At 41.8% G+C, this 21380-nt stretch overlaps 1 protein-coding gene across 1 annotated transcript in view; it reads right to left on the bottom strand.

Moving 5' to 3' along the window:
* The window catches only part of col19a1 (collagen, type XIX, alpha 1), an 87290-nt gene that overhangs the window by 43873 nt on the left and 22037 nt on the right, over positions 1 to 21380 (bottom strand). Inside the window, exons 12-17 of the mRNA XM_088305196.1 lie at positions 20693 to 20737; positions 18657 to 18692; positions 17460 to 17489; positions 17332 to 17358; positions 16954 to 17007; positions 786 to 830 (exon numbers count right to left, since the gene is read on the bottom strand). Of these exons, the coding sequence (XP_088161322.1) occupies positions 786 to 830; positions 16954 to 17007; positions 17332 to 17358; positions 17460 to 17489; positions 18657 to 18692; positions 20693 to 20737 (237 nt within the window). The remainder of the gene's footprint in view (positions 1 to 785; positions 831 to 16953; positions 17008 to 17331; positions 17359 to 17459; positions 17490 to 18656; positions 18693 to 20692; positions 20738 to 21380) is intronic.

The raw sequence follows: 21380 nt of genomic DNA on the forward strand, positions 1-21380 counted from the left end.
TTGAAGCTATAGAGCATAGCAGTGATGGAAGCAAACGACGGGATCTCTCTGGATTCCGCTGCTCCATAAAGTAAGAAAACCCTTGATCCAGATCAGGAGTGCAATCAGGGCAACAGTGTGTGAAAATAATTGGACACCCGAAGCAGAGGCGCAATATGGCACTCCTGTTTGTCCTGACATCAGAGCAGTTAAGAGTCTCCTTTGAACACACCCTATGATTGTGGCCTCAAGTGTGTGTGTGTGTGTGTGTGAATACACAAACACAGAAAAGGAAGCTTGAATTGGTTTGGATTGCCGAGGAGAAGATGATAGCACAAAAATGCAATGGGGCATCCAGTCCCTTCTTTTTTCTTTTTTTTTGTCTTTTCATTCATACAAGCTTACTAAAGTGCTTCATTTCCTTTTTTTTTTTTGCTAGCGCTTGATTTGAAATATTTCAAAGTTATCACAAAAGAATTCCCACAAATCATTAAAGTTTCTTCTCAAAAGTCTTAAAAACTGCAAACAAATATTCACATGCTTAGGAATAAATACAGAATTAATTAAATAAATGGATCAGATTTTTTGCCTCCTTTTTTTTTTTTTTTTTAAATACATTTCCATGCTTTGATGGGCATTCGCAAACCAACGTTGAATTCAATTCGGGGATGAAAGCCCATCGCTGTTTGTGATGGGGATTAATCTGCAAATGCTTCCAATACATTATACATGAGTAAAACCACATTTTGGAGATTTGGAGGTCACGTTCTTGTATTTAGCGGTGTAAGTTACTGAGTATCACTCACAGGCTTGCCTTCAGGTCCAGGCTTCCCTGGCTTTCCTCGGCGCCCCTGAGGAAGACAAATAAAGGAGATTGAGATGAGAGAGTGAAGATGCAACAACAGGTGTTACTTTGTACGCACGCTGCCAGCAAATAAGGCTTGACAGCAACTCCTGTCGCACTCTCTAATTTGCTTTTAATTAACAACAAGAAAACAGCTTAATTGCCGCACCCCGTGTGGCCCGCAAGTCTTTGTTCCCTCCTCTGGTTCACTGTCTCCTCTTCCAGCTGTGCGCGTCCCTCGTGCATCAATCAAAGCGGAGAGCAAATGCAGCAGCGGCGAGGCGGCCAAGCCGCAAAGCTGGCCGGCATTGACGAGGAAGGTCGGCGGGAAGTGATCGCTTTACAAAAAAGCCGTGAGTCCTTGAAAGTGCGCAGGACTTCAAACGCTGACATCTTAATGAGGTGGTTTGCTTTCTGACGCAAACTAAAGTTAGTATGATTTACAGAGTGGACGCAAAAGAGCGGATGTTTGGGATGCCACAAAGACTAAAAAAAAAAAAGAAAAAATATATAAGGATACTAAAGTTGTATATAGTTCTTAAATTTTATTTTTTTGTTCTCTTCAATGTTTAGAAGGATGCAACAGGAGGCAGATGTGAACAATTTTATGGATAAATAATTCTATTTATAGTCACGGCGGAGAGCTGAGGGTGCCTGGAATATTTTTCTTTTTCTTGTTGTGGGGCGTAACAGAAAATAATTAAGAAGCACTGAGTTAGATGATGACAAAGTTCACCAAAGTGTGAATATACGTCAACGTGGGTGGTCTGGGGGGGGGTGGGATTTTGGTGAAAGGTGAGGGGATGGGGTGCAATTTAGCGACCACCGTCTTAGTTCACACAACAATCGAATCCTAGCACCAAATTTGTAAATTTGGGGCCACTTCCCGAGGTTTTTGAAATGCAAAATGTGTGCCTCGGTTTCATGAGGTTTGGGAAACGCTGCAAATATCATCTGTTTGCACAAGTATTTCACTTTTTGTGGTTTCACGCAGTTGATAGCTGACAGGCACGAAAGAAGCAAAGGTGCAGCACAATCGATTTTAATTTCAGTTATAAAGCCGGCACTTTTCTGTATTCATGCAGTTTAATTCACCTTTTGATCAACGTTTACAAGAACGACCGGGGTCAAATGGCGAGGACACGTGAGAACATTTTCCTTGGGAGCAAACGCTACCTTTTCCGTGTGTTCCGAGATGATTAAAACACAAGTATCAGTATTCGGACTAGAATTGAAATGAATCGTTAAGATTGGATCTTTGATTTTTTTTTTTTTTGTAATCCGCTGGCCATGAATAAATGCGAAATCTTAATGAGTGCTCCCTTCGCCAAAGGGTCCAACAATCGTGACCTGGGCCACAACCCTTCCTCCCAACAACATCACAACAAAAAGGAGATTACAGAGATAAGTCATTTAGCTAATGAATATTTCATTTGTTATTATTCCAAGCAAGGCATGAATAATTCAGCCTCTTGGAATCATTTCAACACATTTGCCCCAACATCGCTTTCAACTGCAAAGTGCATACTGACCGTGTGTTTTGCATATTATAATTAAGATAAATAGCAGTAGTCCAGTCACTGTGCTTAGCAAATAAATTCAAAACAAATCGAAGAATGTTTTTTGGGGGGGTAACTACCATTTAAATAATCATTAGTCTGAAAATATATTTCGTTTGGAAACGGTTCAAAAGTCGGATTTCACACTTTTTTTTTTTCAACTTATCTTCAAAAAGACAACCGGCAGTTTTGTTTAAACAATTAGATGGTATATACTGTAGGTAAGTGGGATTTTCAAACACAATCAATAACAAATGAGACAAAAAAAGAAAATCCAAAGCAGCAAGCACTTGCACTGGAACTTTTTTTTTTTTTTTTTTTTAAACCCTCCTTCGGTCAAATGGTTCAAGGGATTCGTGCCTGAAAAAAGTCAAAGCGCAAAACAGATTTTGCCTGTCATTTTTGTCACGTAGTCTTTTATATGAGTGTGGAACTTTCTTTTCTGTGATTATAATCTCCATCTGTCTGCTTTCTTTCAGTTGCTGTCCGTCCTCTTCAGTTGGAAGTGCCAGCCACCGACATGTGTCGTTCGGAGTCATCGGACGCATGTTCAGTCACCTCAACCTCTTCAACTTTATCTTCTTTCTATCCATCCTTTAATCTTTATGGTAATGAAAAGATATGATCAAATGGATTCATGCAGTTTTCTGCTTTAAAAAAAAAAAAAAAAAAAAAACTCTGCCATGAGCACAGCTGTGATATTTTTCTGTGGAATCGTGTCGACTCAAAGCCAGAGTGCACAAAAGTGTCAGAGGTGAATAAAGTCCAAAGCTGTCTCGAGGCATCAGGCATAAGCGCCACACCGGAAGAGGATATTCTCGCTGCCGAAAATAAAAGAATGTGGGATAACATGAAAAAAAGATGAGAGAGGGAAAAATCTTGCCTGGTGTACACGAATCTTTGCAATCATACGGGGGATTGTTAAATGACAAACGCTTTGCATTCCATCAACGTAACGCCACTCACTGTTTGCATAAATGTTTTAATAATACAATATGTCAACATGATGGTAATTGTCATTTAAATGCCTCAAGAATGGAACGCAAAGTCAGCCAACATGGAGCCAATCCTTCCTCTCAGCAAAGTAAACTTTAATTTACCACATTTCGAACTCACGACCCGCCCGATGTGGATACCATCCCAATTGTATTTCTCTCATCTGGGCCTCACTCTCCGCTTTTCTTGTCATCTTTTCCATCTCCTGTCTCCTCACGCGCCCTGTTTCTTGCACACCCAACTTCCAGAGCCTGTTGGATCACCGTGGCAATCTCTGTTGCTATGCAACACTCGGTGTCCTATAAATTTGACAACATCCTCATGCTTGATTATTATTTGAGCGCCACAGTGTGAAGCCCTCCTTCAGGTCATAGCAGTAGATTAGAATGAGGGAGGCAAGGGGACAAAGAAGGGGTGAGGGCGAGAAGGACAAAGAAGACGGAATTGTGGAGGAGTGCAACTGAGGGAAGATCAGGGGAAAGATGAACTCGCTTCTTGAGTAAATTAAAGGTAGACACACATGCACGTGTATTCATCAGACCTCCTCTAAAAACCAGTAAACCGTAAAAAGTAATATATAAAGTGCCAATTCAATATTGGTGGTCGTAAAGCTGTATTAGAGATGGGAAACATGCAACAACTGACAGCAAAGACAACTGCATTATTTATTTTTTTAGGGAGTGGGGGGGGGTACTTTGGTCTTAATCCACATCAGTGCTTCTGAAATAGTGGGGCGGGCCCCCCTGGGGGGGCGCGTTGCGATGCTGAGGGGGGCGCATGTGAACCTGGGGAACAACGTTATTTTTTCCCGCCGTACTACAATAAAGTGTAATTGCACCTCCACTCCACTAATTCGCAGTGGCGCTCTCCTTGCCCATTGTGCGCAGCAAGTATTAACGCTATGGCGTAGGTTTACAATGAAAATTCTATTATTTATAGTTGCGGCGGAGTGTGGGTGGTGGGGTGGGGCACAATTTTTTTTTTTTTCTGGCGGGGGGGGGGGGGGGGGCGTAACAGAAAATAATTGCGAAGCACTGATCCACATGAATCCCAGCCCCTCCTCTGGCTTCAACTCCGCAGCAACTTCTTAAGCATACAAGAGAACAGCAAACATGGATGGCAGTCCTGCAACACATGCCCCAAACTGACAGCAAAGTCAACAACAACAGCAACACTGTGGAGGCGCTCCGAGAGGATGATTCCATAATCCTTATCCCAAATGTCAACAGATTCTCTGAGACGTTCCATGTCTGACTGCTCATGCTCGCCAGAACCACCTCTGTGGTATAAAACGAAGATGGCAGAATGTGCTGCGTTTTTGGCAATAAAGCAAATCTAGCGTGGAAATAAGCGGTAATCCACCTGGCGAATGCCCCCGTTGAGTGGGGTCACGAGATAAGGCCTTTTGAAATGAGCTCAACGGGATCCGGCTCAAGCCGGGCGCACTTACTCGCACACGCTACAGATATCACTTATGCTGTTATGTCATATGACAAGGTCATTCACTATCCCCAATTACTGTAGTAAGGTTATCTTTTTAATGGCATTAGTTTGTCTGTTGGCAGGCATGCTCAAAAAACAAAACAAAAAAAAAAAAAACACATGGCTGATTTTCACAGAATTTAATGGCGTGGGTCAAGGGACATAATCACACCCAAAGGCAGCTCTGTCGTCACATTGAAATAATTGAGCACTCTCTATAATCTTGATGTATTTAATTATCCTCAAAAGGGACAGGGCTGAACACATGTATTAGACCACCACTGAATGAAAATTTGAAGCCACATTCAACTAACATGAGCAATATTTTGTTTTATTCCTGCAATGGTTCATCGTAGTGATGGGCACTCTGAAACCGAAGCTCCGGCGCACTTTTTGAACCTGCAAATAAAGCTCCATTCAGTCTGGAGAAAAACGGGTGACCTGTGACTACAGTATTTGACTGCAGTTCTAGTTTTTCGCCACCAGATGTCAGTGTCACTGAAGCTTTGAAGCTTCGAACTATTTGGAAACAATTGCTTCAAATGGTTCAGTGGTTCATAAAAGCTTCATTTGCACATAAATTAAACTTGCATGAATAGTTTCGGTTTTAGTATTTCCTGTCTCCGTAACATTTGTTTGTCCTTTCATCTGTAGTTGGGACTTATTTTGTTTGTCGTAGTCATCATACTTTCTTCCAGTGGGGCTCAGTTCTTTTGTTAGTTACTCACTGGACTTCCATTTTTGACATTCATTTTTGTTTCGTTTTTGTCACTTGATCCGGCGTCAAGCTCCCACTGTGCTCCGCCTATCCACTTGAGTTAGTTCTGTATCCGTTATTATTTTGGTTACTGAGCCTTTATTCCTTGGAATTTATTGCATCTCTTCCTCACATTAGCAGTTTCCATTCGAATCTCCTTTAATTCTTAGTTCCTCTTAATAATGCAGCTTTTCCTCATCCTCAAAGACTAGTTGAGAGATTATTACAGAACGGAGATGGGCGTTTGAGGAAACAAGGTATCGGATTTACTCACAGATTAGATCTTTGCTAGATTTGGGGCTTGAAATAAATTCCTTTGACGTCTATCAAAAACCATCAGTCACAAATTAGACCTGACCCTTTATTTGTCTACCAGATCGTGACCTTTCCATGCAGCCCGGTTGCTAGTCCAAACATCGACCGACGATGCTCTCGGCGGCAGAAATCTTTGCTTTTCATTTCCTCTGCTTGTCTCCTGTGTGACAACCAAGTTTAATGTCCTGGAGGCTAAACTTTCTGACATTAGCGAGCCAAGTTGATTTGCTCCAATGTTATGTAGCTCATAGGAGAGCTGACCTTTTCTTGACTGAAAGACTCGTATGACACTCACACTCTTTCTGCCTGAGCAGAGAGCACGTCTGCCTCTGGGGACGTGTACTCGGGCCACCTGAGCCTTTGTCTGAACGCTGCACAGGAGTTGACGGGAAATTTGCCATCAGCTGCAGCTGTATTTGCTTGGTAAACATTATTTGCACAAAACGGCAAACATGTCCTATTATCCTCAAGTTAATTAAAAATTCACAAAAACGAACCGTACATGTCTTTGCGCTCTAAACTAATGAATACCTTGTCAAGTAATATGCACACAAAAAAGGCAAATTGTAGTCGTTTTCCATCCAGAGTTTTTGCTTCTGCTGAATCATGTTGGGACAAGCTAATGTATCCCAAAGTTCTTGTGTGGGCTGTCTCAGTTACAGGGGCTATATCTGTATTTAATACATGCATGAGGCTAGTAATGGGAAAACGAAGCTTCAAATTTGCTTCATGAACCACTTGTTGTATTTTGGCGTCCTCTAGATGGCTTTAAATGAAGGCTTTAAAATAAAACAAGCCAGTGTGCTTTTAGCTCAATGTTGAACGGAGACTGCCATCTACAGGAGTCCCAAAATACGACAACTGGTTCATGAAGCAGATTCGAAGCTTCATTTACCCATCACGACATAAGGCTCGTCGTATTGTTGGGCGCAGGCATGTTAAAGCATGTGAAAGATTAAAACATATGGTAGCATATATGGATGCGAAACATTTTTGCCTGGAAACACTTCACATTCACTCCTATGTTATCAATTCCTACTTCTTTGCAAAACCTTTTTTCATACAGCAAGTGCGAACGTGCAAAGCAAACATTTGAAGTCGTAGTGACTAATTCGCCGAATGACGCATACAACTGAGAACGTGAGCCCTCTCCGCTCAACATCTGACCTCACCTAAGTGTTTTTGTAGATAAACAGAAAAAAAAAAACGTCCTCTTCAATGTTCGCCTCATGTAGCCGGGATAAAAATACTTTTGTCTCCATCGTATTCAGTGTTTTCAATTAAGGAGAGACACATCCGAGCCTTTCAAAGCACACATTTTAAGATCCACTTACTGCGATAACACATAAAAAGATATTCAGTGAATTCACACGTTTGCAGCTCGTGTCAGATTGCCACTTTCACCGCCACTGGCCAGCGGTTGTGTGAAATGTACGCTATACTGCTCGCACTTCTTCTTGGAAATGTCAGAAACGCTCGACTCGCGCCTCGTTATGGCTGCAATTAGCGAGAGACGGTGCAAATTGCCGACTTTTGACTGCCCGTTCTGGGTGCCATCTCAGGACACTGCACACGCTGAGGAAAAGAGCCCGGGCACTGGAGCTTGCAGAGATCCCTTGCACTTTGTAAAAGCTTCAATAAAATGGGATTTGTTCCAGTTGTTTACTGAGGGTTAAGAGGAGAGGATGGGGCAGGAAGAGAACGGCAAAGCCGACAGCTGCCTGGCAGGGGCTCAAATGCGGCTTAGCATTTTACCATTCTGACTGGCACACAATGCTCCCCTTTAACTCGCGGCCATCTAAATATTCAGGGTGGTATAAAGAGATGGCTGACACTGCAGCCGACGTAAGACACGTTGGCCGAGATTGCACATATAGTCTCCTGGCTGAAGCTTTTTTGGTTTTTTTTTGCACCGCTTTCGCTTGTGCCACTAGATGGCAAACTAGCTTCACCGCAAAGCCATCCGGGAAGCTTGCAAACTCTCTTGTAAAGACGATGGATGGCCTCAATGCATGAATGTATGATGCATGTCGGGGAACATCGCTAATTAGGCAGTGCGGCAATTAGACTCTGAATAACGTACAGTAAAGGAGATTGGTCAGAAGAGGGCTGAGAAAGAATGAGAGGAAACGGAGGGCGGGAAAGAACATCAACAATTGTTTTTTTTTTGTGTGTACCCTCGCACACAAAAGGGACACAGTTGGGCATAGAGAAGAGCAGCCTATCATTGGGCAAAATATTTATTATTGAGCATCTCGAGCAAACTTCCAAGCTCATGCTGCCTCCGCACAGCAGGCAAACGCCAAACAGAACCGCGGGCAAACAGGAAATGCAGACAGTGGATGTCTGGAGGAACAAAGCCAATGCGCTCCCATGGGTGTCTACTTTACAACAGCCACATATTCGGTGATGAGCTTTAAGAGCTCATTGACTTTAACAACTGCTAAGGAGGGGAAGGAGGGGCTGATGATATGGCGGGAATTTGCATTTTTACGCGATGAAGATGATAAATCGGCATTCAACTATGAATCAGATGAATGTCTTTGCAATGTTTCAATGCGGGCTGTTTTGCGCTTTTGCCCGTTTGCCTTTCGAATGCTCACCATCCCTAATGGATGCCGTGATTAGTATTGGCGAGAAGAAATTTCTCCGTCTCATCTGGACTTTTGGCTGCATTATTCATCCAGATTGCTCCCTTCCTATGTTTACAGAGTGCGGGTGTTTCATGAATGCATTCTCCAATAAGTGAAGAGGACACTTTCAAAGATCTACTTTGAATAAACCCCGGTTCAGTTTACCAAGCAAATATTTGAAGTCAGAGAGAATGCGCTGTGCAAAGATCCACAGGGGTGCACTGTAGCAAGTCTCGGGCTTCATATCACTCACCAGAACAGATTACACGGAGATCCGTTCATTCGAGCATCGGTATAATATCGGGCCGGTGCAAATGCTGCTCACTAGAACGTCAGATGAATGTGTGTAAATTGGTCACGGGCTGGATGAGAGGATGAAGGATCAGAATAGGATGAAAGGCTGTGAGAGTCAACCTCCCTCTACCACGCCTCTGTGTATTCTGCAGTGTTCCGGGCTGCAGCGTCTCCCCAAACAACCTCAAAACCCTCCTCCGCCCCCACCGTCAACCACCCTGCACTCTTAGCGCTCGCCGCCCTCCCTTCGCCTTTTGGCCGAGGCAACAGTTCGCATAAACAGAGCTTACCGAGGGGCAGGCATCAATCCGTGCCTGCTGCATGTGAAATGCCCTTTTGAAAGTATTTACATTCTCAGCATTTCCTTACCTTCACCTTAAAAGTGACCCAAAATGCCACGAGAGCATCTTTGCATAGCGAGACAGTTTGGAGCCAGAGAGAGCTCATTGTTTGGATGACTGCTGCCGTGGTGGGAAGCACGAACGTGGATGAGTCACAGAGGCCGGTGGCCCTCTGCCTGGCGACATATCAGCCAGGTTTAGAAGCGGGTGCCGCAGGACACTCAAGTCGATGTTGTTAAACTCAGGCAATGATTTTGGAGCAGGCAAGACAGACGTAAAATGCCTCACTCCCATTGTGACTTTTCCGATGACAACAGCACCTCCCGCAACACTTTAATCAATCCATAAAACATGCATATACCTTTTCAAAAACGTAGTCCCCGCCTCCCAAAGACGTATTTATACGTCTTAGCTTTTTTTTTTTTGTGTCATAGCTCTGTGTTTGTATAGCATTAGAACAGAATATTCTTTTGGCCTCGCAAAATCAGTCAGAATCCAGAAAAACGCGGGGATTGAGGGGTTTCCTCGCGTGAAAATGGCTGGGATTAAATGAGTTAATTGCTGACAAAACCAGACAGAGTTGATAAGTATTCTCCTTTCCGTATATTTACTTATCGAGGCATCTAAAGGAGGACATGCGACTCGAGTGACCAACACAACACCATCCTGAAATCAACAAATGCCATAAAATTGCTCGTCATTGATGAAAAAAAAAAAAAATCTAGCGAGGTGCAAGAGACGATTGGGTTAGGCTCGGGACAGCCGGCAGGAATCTGCACACTTAACGTTGATGCTGACAGCCTGACACAGTTGCGGTTTATATCGATCCATTTTTAACAAACGTGCCGCATTAGCATCTTAAAAAGCACAAGTGGAGTTGTGACGTCACTTGTGGTCGACAGCATTGGGCGAGTTCGTCCAATATGGCGGCCAAACGGGATTGGTGAATTATTCCATTTCATTATTTACTGAGCATGGGCAAACCTTGAGGTGCACCCTGAACTGGTCACCAGTCCGTTGCAAGGCACGAGGAAATTTTAGTATGATTTTCAACAAAGCAATTTAAAAGTATACATTCAGGTGGAATGGCTTCATAATTAATGCAATGTTGGAAAAAAATCTACTAGTAATGCCATTGTTAGATCCTTGTTGTATGGGTGACGCTCTGACGTCTGGGAGTGTCTCAAGCTCTCAAATATACAGTATGAAAGAGGGCCATTATGCGGGACAACAATAGCAAAGTTGTCCAATGCTCAAAAGGATGTGTTGACCTACATTAGCCCTTTCTCAACATCTCTTTCTTCAAACACGACACAAAAGGTGGAGAACAATGTGCAATCCAAGTGGTCCTCTTCATGTCTTGCCCCCTCGCATCGGCGCCGGTAATTAATGGGCCAATTAATGTGTGTTTATTCTGGACAACCACAGATGTAGTCGTACAAGGCCTCGTGGAGAAGTCAGACAGATAAATCAAAGCTCGGTGCATCCGTCCTTGCGAGTGCCAAGCGTTTCCCCCGTAACCTTCCACTTTCCCGACGGCCCAAATGTGAGGCTGTTTCATAGCCAATCAGGTCAAACCTTTGTTTCATCCCCGCCCCCTCCCAATGTACTTGACATTGACAAGATTAATTGCTTTGTGCGCTGGGCAAATGTGTTACCTCCTGGTGTAATACAGGTGTCAGAAATGCGGCTCTCTGGATTTCCTCAATATGAAATTCACGGGGATAAGAATAACCTGTTCTATTTTGTCCAACGAAGAGTTGACAAAGTCCCCCCCGCCGACCCCCACCCTGCTTGTAAACTCTCACAGGGTGTAAATCTTGCCATAAAGTGTCAGCTGTGAGCCCTGCTGACCTGTAATTTTTTTTTTCTCTGTCTTACTATGTTATTGAGCTTCAGCGGCCCGCGTCCAAACTGTAACTACACATGTACTGTAGATCGCATTACGTTATTTAAAACGCAGCTACAAGGACAAAAAAAAATCATTTGATCATCAATTTTGCCTTAAGGATGAAGGGACTAATATTTGGATTTTGAAAAAAAAAAACAAAAAAAAAAACATCAAATGGATTTTAATACACTGATTAGTTTTAATGTGAATTGCGAGGACATTATTAACATTGCGATCTTGAATACTTATCGAAATGGTCAATAAAATTAATGGCTCTCTTATATGTTGGTTAGAGCAACAGTGATAATCACAATAATAATAACCAGTAATACAAGGTTGGGCCTTTTTTGGGGCGTCTTTAACACATTCCATAATAAAACCAGCGAGTCACAAATGAATGAGTGGACGGAACTTCAAGGCGAGTTGTATTCAGATGACCTTGATAGGAAAATCAAATCCAACAGTTTTGGAAATGTTATGACAATGAGGTGAAAATGAACTCGTCTGGCTGCATTCAAACAAGTGATGCAATTTACTACATTGCCCAAATCAGCCACAGCCTCCCGCGGAGAGCGTCTGGCAGGAAGGTTGGTGTTCTCACCAGGGACTCGTTACCTAATAATCTGGCCCTGCAGGTGTTCCCGTTAGAGGTCAACAATCTGGAAGAGTCGCATCGCGGCTCAACGGCTGCCTCCAGGAAACCACCTTCATGAGCTCCATTGCCCTCAGATCAAACTACAACTCTTCCACTATCTGTGACACTGCCGAGCGCCAACATTTGCCAAGTCCACCATGGCTTAATTACAGATTTTATACACTAAGAGCAACACATTTTTTTATTGTCCCAAAGAATAGATTCATTTGATTCATTTTTGGCATCCAATAAGAAAAACGTGTTTGACCATTGAGGTTCTAATAAAATTAGGTGACAACGACCTAAGGCCAACAGGCAACAAGCAAAAAAAAAAAATGTCCAAGCATCACACACAAAATTTATTCCGCCTCATGAGTGAATATCGCCTCAAATCACCTTTATCAGCATTAAGCACACGTAGACTGTAAATGTACTGTGCTGAATCTCATCTCACTGTATCTCAAAAAAGCTACTTAATGCTCAAATTGCTTTTTGCGGTAAGAGAAAATGTGTTGAGCAGTTGGCAAGAAATTGATAGAAGTGAAAGATTACACACTCTGGTTTTGTTTCTGTAGTGGTATTAAAAAAAAAAGAAACATTGGAGTAGAGGATCAGTGTCAGGAAGACAAACAACCTTTGACATGTGCCGACACAAGGTCACAGACGTGAAAAGTGGCAAAAGAAAATATACGAGGTTCGCAGACAGCTGTCTCAGGTTTTCAGCAAGTGGCAGAGATGGAAAAAGTAAACAGAACTATCACTTCCCAATGACAGCCATCACCACTCTCCTTCCTCGAGAAGTCCGGCAACCAAACGCAGACGACAACGATCTCTTTTCAACTTTTCTTTTTCACAGATTATATCCTCATCCATTTAAAACGCTCCGGCAGCTGTTGCGTGGAAGGAAGTGTCGATTTTCAAGGGGGGGGGAGGAAAGTGATATCATTGCTAAATAACAACAACAAAAACAAAATGTGCAAGAGAGATTAAAAGAATTGGTGACAGCTTTTGAATGTGCACAAATGTAAATGCTGTTTGTCATTTTGCGCATCGAGCACGAGGCTCACACTTGAGTAAGCCGCCTCGTATAACCGCTACAAAATTGTGAATGAACAGATAATAAAGCTTAGGGTGAATTGAAAACTATTTAAATTCATGTGATTTATTTTATCCTTTAGATCCAAAGCACTTTCTGCAATGTAATCAATAAGGAATAATTGCGGAAGTTTTTTATTATTATGAACAATGTGAAAGATTTTGTGTGTGATCCTCTCATAATCCGGACAGAAGTTTGTAGAATATGAGAAAATGTTGGGGGGTTTTTCCTCACAGCATGCATACCGGAAACAATTGTGAGTCAAGTCAATTTAAAATGTCATCTATTATCTAAGCTCATGGCAGTGTCGAGCCTTACGGCAAGTCATGCGAAATTAAATGTGTCTGTTTCTCTGTGTGATCATTTGCAAATCATAGGCGCTACGTTGCTCCTTTAGTGAAGCTAAATAAATGAACGTCGAACTGTTTTTGAATAAATGAATGAGTGAGAGGTTAAGCGCTGAATAATTCATTGGAGGACATCTATTGACAGCGTTGGTTGCACTGGTTTGTTTCCTCTAGGGCTCGTTCGAGTTTCATCATTTCTCCACAGCTTCTCTCATGAGAACGAAAAGTGCAGTAGCAACTGTCCAAAACATGAACTTTTCCAAGAGACAAGACACCGAATTATATGGACGTCGTAAATTTGCTGTGCTACGGTTCAACGGCATTTACTGGACGGTTAGCGTAAATTCAGTGAATAAAGCTTTACTTAGTGTTAGATATAGATTAAAGCTCCAAAATCCACCTTGAAATTGTAGATTTCTTTGGAGGATTTTTTTTTTTTTTTTTCAAGTGACAGGAGCAGACTGCCTCTCCTGGAGATGCGAATACAATACGACTGAATCACCACTATTCTGTGCCAACTTGCAAAGAGTTGTTCGAAAACCTGTGAATGAAGGTTGACATTTAGCCTTAAGGAAGCATGCAACAACCAAGCGCAGCTTGTCAGTCGAGCTTGGGACCGAGAATATTTTGCTGCCATACGTTTTTCTAAATATTTCGCCCAGAAAATGTCACCTCAAGAGTTTATACAAACACAACTTGATCTTGTCACAATACAGTGTTGAAAAATAAATACAATGGCCACAGAAACCAGTTTTAACATTTACAATCTAAACAGCAAACGCGTTACTCTGGCTGGAGTTTTCCAAAATGTCAGATTTTAGTAAACGTAAAAACACAGTTTGTACAAAGGTGACGGGCTGAAAAGCAATTTTTTTTGGGAGAGAGAGATTATTATTTTTACCACGCATCGGTTAGCCTTACATTTGTCAGCACTGTATGCTATAAGAGCACACTGATTCTTAAAGAAATAGCATGGATTTGAACCCCCGACTCAAACAATACTGAACATTTTGTGACGGCGAAACAGAACTTCACAGACATCATGGCTCCCAATCTTCATCTTTTTTTTTCTTCCGTGCACTCCCAAAGTCCTTCCGATCGTCTGCCATTATGTGCCACTTCCTTCCAATACCGATAAAAACCTAGCCGCATCACCATTAATGGCAGTGTGAAATGTGGGGCTCTACCGTACATTCTCATGGATTTCGAGAAAATTGCACAGGCCCTTAACTCAACCCCGACCAACTCAAGTGGTCATCCATCATGATAATAAGATCAAATCCAGATTCTGCGTTAGACTTTGGATGACTTGTCCTTTGCTGTACACTATATGCTTCTTTAAACCTCAAATTACGGGAGACGGGGGACACGGGCAGCATGTCCCCCACCACAATGTCCTCCACATCTCCTTGAAGCAACTCCTAAGTGGCTTAGAGTGGTCTTATTTCCCTCCACAATAAATTGAAGTAGACAGCGTAAGAGATGGTCTGACTTGAACGTAAGGCCTTGTGAAAGCTTTCGACTGCCGGCAATTTTATGAAGGATGTGGTGTGGTCAGGTCAGCACCCGCCACAATATTCTGCGTCATTTTGGCGCGGCTATGACTCTTCGCTGAACCACTGAGTTGCAAGAGTGGGCAAGAGTCGCTAATTAGCTGAGAGTCTCTTGCCGGATCAGCTCGGCCACAAGTGATCCCCTGATAACGATAAACGTCCACTCTACTAAAACAGGCTGTCAGGCTTGCGGACGGACACGCGGGTCGTTCGGCAAATTTGCGGTGACTCCTAAAGCTAAGAGTAATCAGAAATCCAAGTACATTAATATTAACACTCATCAGGAATTGGAGCCTCATAGAAGAATTGCGCGATTCACTATAAGAACTTTTCAAAAATTAAAACTAAAAATTCAGACTTTCTGCAAAGTGACCAATGACACAGTTTGATCTTGAGTCACATTTCACAAAACTGCCCACAAGCATCAACACTCCAGCAGTGTTGGTTTGCAAGACCCAGTGTTAACATGTTCTGAGATGATGTGCTAAAGACATACGCCTAGTGTGGTACAATATTTGCAAAGCATGCAAATAATTTTTTAAGTTAATCATTGTTTTATATATATATATATATATATATATATATATATATATATATATATATATATATATATACACAGAAGAGATCAAATTTACTCTTCCAAATCACTCTGGGTAAATATGTTTGTTCAACACAGACTAACTGTCTTAAGAAAAAAAAAATCCAATTGTGTTGACTACAAACACTCGGTAGAAACAGATTCAGTTCCCTCGAGTGTTTCGTTATTGAGAGATAACACAGCTGATGAAAGCTCATCAATTGTTAATGCTGTTGGAAGACATTTGGGGTGAAAACAGAAGGCTGGCATTCTTGAGATACTTGTGTCCAGATGTCTCACGGCTTATGCGTCACTTTGGCTTTTTCTTAATCTGGAAACATTTGCCTGGCCTACTTAATGCCGCAGAATCCCGCTACATATTTCACATTTTACTTGAAGGAAAGCCAACTGTTTAGTGCTGTTTTGCTCATTCTCTGTAAACAAGACCATCCTTAAGTGTCTATTTTGGGAAGAGCAGCTAATGGCGCTGATCTCACCTGTCCTTGGAGGATGCATGTCAGCTGGGATGTCAAGGAATAACAACATTCCTGCTGTCAGGAAAACATTCGGCCCAGTGTGATGTCATTATTTTTAACATGGCATCACCATCATTTAATTTCAATTACTTTGTAGCTCCGGTGGCTTTTCTAGATTAAAAAAAATGGGAAGACACAAACTACTTGAATTGGCTTCATACCACTAAAACTACACCACTGTACTTCATCTTACTCTCTGTCCTTTTTAAACTATCATTCATCATCCGATAGCAATGTTCTAAAGTACAATGTCCTTCAGGATTGATCAAAAATTTTTTGATTTTAACCCAACAGACATATGTCAACTGAATTGCTCCGACGCTCAAGGCAGATAACCCCTCAATCCCCTCTAGACTTTTTTTTTTAGGTAGGGGAGAGCAGATGTTCTCAAGGTGACCATTGGAACTTTTTCTTAAGGCTCCTCTAATACAAGATTAATATTACGTTTGAGGAATATGAGTTAAGATGTAATATCCACCCGTTTCCCACCCGTAACAACCTATCATGGCTCACCTTTTCTTGGTCATTAACTGAACCCTGAGCAACTGTGGTGTCATTTTCAATTGTGACAAAAAGGGTGCCCCCTGATGAGGAGGAATTGGTGGATTTTGCTGCTTAACAAATATTCCACAAACGGAATATTCATCAGAAGGCCATGTTTCAACTAGTGGGCCTGCATACAAATACATTTGAGAAACGAACATTTTTTGGTTGACTACCCCTTTAAGAATGTTAACTCAATAAATCTTTGAATAAAGAAAAGGACGGGCCCGATTACACGCTGACACTCTCTGGCTTGTCCCAAACTAAAAACTTTCCACCAAAGTGACCCAGTAGGAGCAGTTGGAGTGAATCCAACAATTTCCGCTTCCATTCATGCTGCGACGATCTGCCACCTCTCGGTCATGTCGACCGCCTGTGTTTGTTGCTGTCCGTTTTGTTGTTGTTCTTGTGTGACCACTGGAGCACACATGTCATCTTCTTTGCCGACAAAATAAATACAACAACTCAGCTGCTGTTTGGCCGTTTCGCCGCACAGGTCCCACTCAGCCTCCTCCCCAAAAATCTGTTCAAGCACGAGCCCAGCCGTACAACGGATGACTGTTTGTGTTTACTCACCCTTTTGCCCTCCTTGCCTGGTTCCCCTGGCGGGCCAGGCACCCCATCCAATCCCTGAGGGGAAAATATGGATTGGAGAAATAGATTATATATTGCTTCTTGGAAAAAAAAAAGGCACAAAGACATCCGACAAGAAAAAATAATGGGAATGCTCCTATGGTGTTTCTCATTAAAATACAGCATGTATAATTTTCCACCATTTTTTTTAAACACTTCAACTTCAGCCTTGGTTGATTTATAACTTAATTGCAAATGCTTCACAGATCCAATTTGTCTGTTAAAATAAATTGCTGCGTTTGCTGTAGAAGACGCTGCGTGTACGTGTATTCATAGTTCATGCTTAATTTCATTGGATGTGTGCGATGTTTAATCGGTTACCTTCTCTCCTTTGTCACCACGGGGGCCCTGAATGTAAAAAGAAGAAAATAAATGTGGTGAGGGAAAAAAAAATGAATTCATTCGTTACCATTTTCAATTGCTATTTACAGGAAAATAAAGTCAACTACCTGATCTCCTTTGTGGCATTCGTTGACAGCCTAACAGGAAAAAAAACAACGGTAATTATGATTACATAGCTAATATTTTCATTCACTATACAGACAAAATATTGAGACATCGGGTTATTACGTCGAAAGGATGTGAAAGTGGAAGTAATAATTTGACTTGTGTTTCATGAAAAAGAGAGTCGAAATCATTTTTGTCTCAATAACTTGACCGATATCGTGAAACAGTCTCACTAAAGCAACACAACTGGTCACAAAGTAATTGGCCTTGGCCTCCATGACCCTGAGAGAAGTGGGAGCATGGTTATTACACGTCCCCAGACGGCCTCATGTCCACCACCCGGAAAGAGAAAACAGGCGTTCATCCTCAGTCGGACCACAAAATGGACAAAAGGCCAAAGAGAACGTCTCCGTTTTCAAATACAAGCCAAAGGAACGGTGTTGCGTTTCAATCGGCATCCAAGAGTCAAAAGCTGTTGACTTTTCTTGGAAACAGCTGTCGAAATGGACGCCCCAAGCCCGTGTTCTCTGAATTCGTCAGAGGCCTTGTTCAGAGTTGGAAAGTTAACAAGATGACGAACAGCTTAAAGACACTTGAGGCTACAAGCTTCAAGACTGTCAGTCACAACTAATTCATTCAACACATGTACAACGGAGATGATGGTGAAGCCTTGGAAATGATTAAGCTTGCATAATACTTAGCAGATAAATTTTCCAAAGGAGATGTTTTGTCAGAATTCAAGTGTCAAATCTATCATTTATTTGAGATGCCATTTTGGAAAGTGAATATGAAGTATCAAATAAACTTTCCGTTGTGTCGCGCCGATTCAACTCGATATTAGCGAGTAGCGATATAATATGCTACTTGGCAGACTCGGAACGCTAAAAATTGACATGAGCTAATAATCTCTGGCAGGCGGTCGTACGGCGGTAAAAAGTGATGTCGATTCTAAAGGGCTCACGACTCTTCACTTTATGGCACGGACGTCATTTGGCCCAAAGTATGGTCACAATTGTTCAGGGGAACACATAATACTAATTAACATACATATAAATTAAATTAAACATGAATGCATTGGAACAGAATGACATTCTTACTTTGTCAAATGAATCAAACATTTTGGTGAACAGAACAGAAAAGTGAACAAAAATAAATCAAAATAATAGTTAATTGATGGAAATACTGAATTTTGAACTTACAGGCAACCCTGGAGCTCCGGGCAGGCCAATATCACCCTGTGAACCAAGACAATAATATTTCATCAAATTTCAAATAATGAGGAATGAAATATGGCAATGGAATACGGGACGAGTGGATTACTAATGAAAAAAAAAAATCTCATTAACGCTTCTTTTACGTTGAACTTTCATCTCTGCTGTCAAACTGTAACGTCAGATCGGATACGATAGCATCGTTGACATCGAAGTGGTTGTGGACGAGACCATGTTTTGACAGCAACAAAGCTAAATAGAAAATCATTATTTGCTCGTGATTTTGCCTCTCTCGCTTGGTTTCCTCCGCATACGCTGCCCTAACATTTCTGGAGATCTCTCCCTTTGAACATCAAGTCCAAATGGGCTTCAGAACACCCTGAACAAAAATGGGTCGGATCTCCAACTCAATGAAAGATACAATTGCGCTTGTTGTTTATATCCCATGTGCTCTATCTGCCGGGATTTCACATTTGAAAAGATGCCAGCCGTGGAGCATTCAAGGGGCTGATCATTACTTCATTGAGTCGAATTTGCCTCTTTTTGACAGCTTCATTGGGGAAAAAAAAAAAAAAAAGTTCAACCGTTCCCAATACCGCATAAGACCCCCTGGGGTTTTCTGTTTAAAGAGACGCTCAACAGGCCAATTATAACTTCAAGGTGTGCAGACATAACATTGCACATGTGGTGAGCTCTCCCAAAAGACAATAATCGGAATGCGTCAATAAGGCCGGAAATTTTTTTTATATTTTTTAAATAATAATAAAAACATATGGCAAGTAATTCTATAACATCCGAGGGTAAATATTGCTACTCTGAGATGAAACTTAAAAAGAAGTGTCAGGTAATCAACCATTTAAGAGATGTCAAATGATAAAGGCAACGGTGACGCGGTAAAAAATACAAAGAAACATACTGTCAAAATAATTCTTAAAAGTTAAGTAACTGTATCATGATTATTATTTTTTTGATACAGCTCAGTTTTTCTTCTGGATGCCACCATATACAACATAATTTTAATGCAAATTTCCAATTCAAAATTAAATGAAAGGTCGCATTCTTCAGACAACATAATAGAGCTGTTTTGAAAGTGTCAATTACAAATATTACAATCAATATAAAAATCTCTGTGTTCAGGCCAAAATCACTCTTGACGTCACAAATCTATACCATTGGCACATCTAACAACTAAACTGCGGGTCAACTCAAATGCCAATGAGCAGACATATGTATTGTTCATACCCAGCAAGCGTAGGTTCTCATCATTGTAAACACAAACTAGAGCCTACCTGCTGCTCCTCGGAAGTGGGCTGCCAAATTGTTTGGCTTTTCTCTGTCTAGACAGCTGGTTAGCCGCTGAGTGGGAGCTCAGCGTTTACTCATTTAAACGCTTGTGATTTTATTTTCACCAGGGTTTTAAAAATAAATCTCCGTAGTAAGAGTGAAAAATTGATACCTTATAAATTCACATTCATAGGGTTGTGAAAAGTTAACAGAAATCAAATTTGTGGAAAGGTTTAGGCAAATTCATCCAAAAGTGACAGATTAGCTTCTCCATTGAAAAACAGGCATGTCCAAACTCTGAAGGGCCTCGTTCAGAAAAAATTGCCATTTTTCATTTCAGAGTAAACCAATCTATCAGTGTAGTCAAAGATATGTGGTGCTTTAATGCATTTATTTTATATCAGCTTGAAAGAACAACAAGAGGTAGATGAAGCAAAATGTCAATGAGTTCAAGATTTGGGGTTTGCGATGGCCCCGTCGAATATCTGATGATTGGTTGAAAGTGAACTTCTGTTTTTGCCTTGTAAACACGAAGGTAAAGGAAAACGACGCAGGCCATGTCAAATATTTAGTGTATGCCGTGAGTCACTAAAAATGAATGAAAAAAAAACGACAAACTTTTTTGACCCTTCCCACCTAAAGAATCAGAAACGAGAACCCTTTGGAAATGGAATTTATACTCTCCAGAACATTTTGATTGTGTCGTTTTTTTCTTGACTAGGTGTGTCAGAAACACTCACTTTTTGTCCCTTGGGACCAACTGGTCCGGGGTCACCAGTGGGACCCTGAGAGGGAAAAACACACAAGGTGCGTGATTTTTCACCTTCATGTATTGTCAGTCGATTGGAAAGCCGTTCAACTGAAAAGAAGCGGTTATGGTAGGTCAGTATTGTGATGCCGAACTCATCCATGTGCGACCTTGGATGTTTCTCCAGACGAAACACGGGTAAGACGAGCATAATTAGAGATACGGCAAAGTCAAGACGGTCACGATAACATCAGCGGATATGATGCGTAACCAGCAAGGAAAACCACAATCCGGTCACTTACATCGTGTCAAGCCCAGCCCCTTTCCGCCCGTTTCCACCCTGCCAAGAATCGTTGATATAATTGCTTTTACACATACAAGCGGCGGGTTGGACGGAGCAAAGTCAAGCCTCGCAGGCATGAAATGAGAGCGACAGCTGGGATGGGCAGCGATTGCTGATGGATGAGCCTTGACGTGTATTGACAGGGTAAATTGTTAGCAAGCCTCGTTAGGTGTGACACTTTCAGGCCGGTAAATGTGAGTCTCCTAAACACGTTAGGAGAAGGGAACAGGGAGTGCCAAAAAACACAATCATTTGTCATGGGCAAATTAAGTGTTAGAGGGGCTATTAATAGAATATGCAAAAGAGGATTGCATCCCCTTATTACACAAGTCTGGCT

This window comes from Idiotropiscis lumnitzeri, chromosome 9, assembly GCF_059441095.1.
Source record: "Idiotropiscis lumnitzeri isolate Australia: NSW breed Sydney's pygmy pipehorse chromosome 9, RoL_Ilum_1.0, whole genome shotgun sequence".
Classification (NCBI taxonomy): Eukaryota; Metazoa; Chordata; class Actinopteri; order Syngnathiformes; family Syngnathidae; genus Idiotropiscis; species Idiotropiscis lumnitzeri.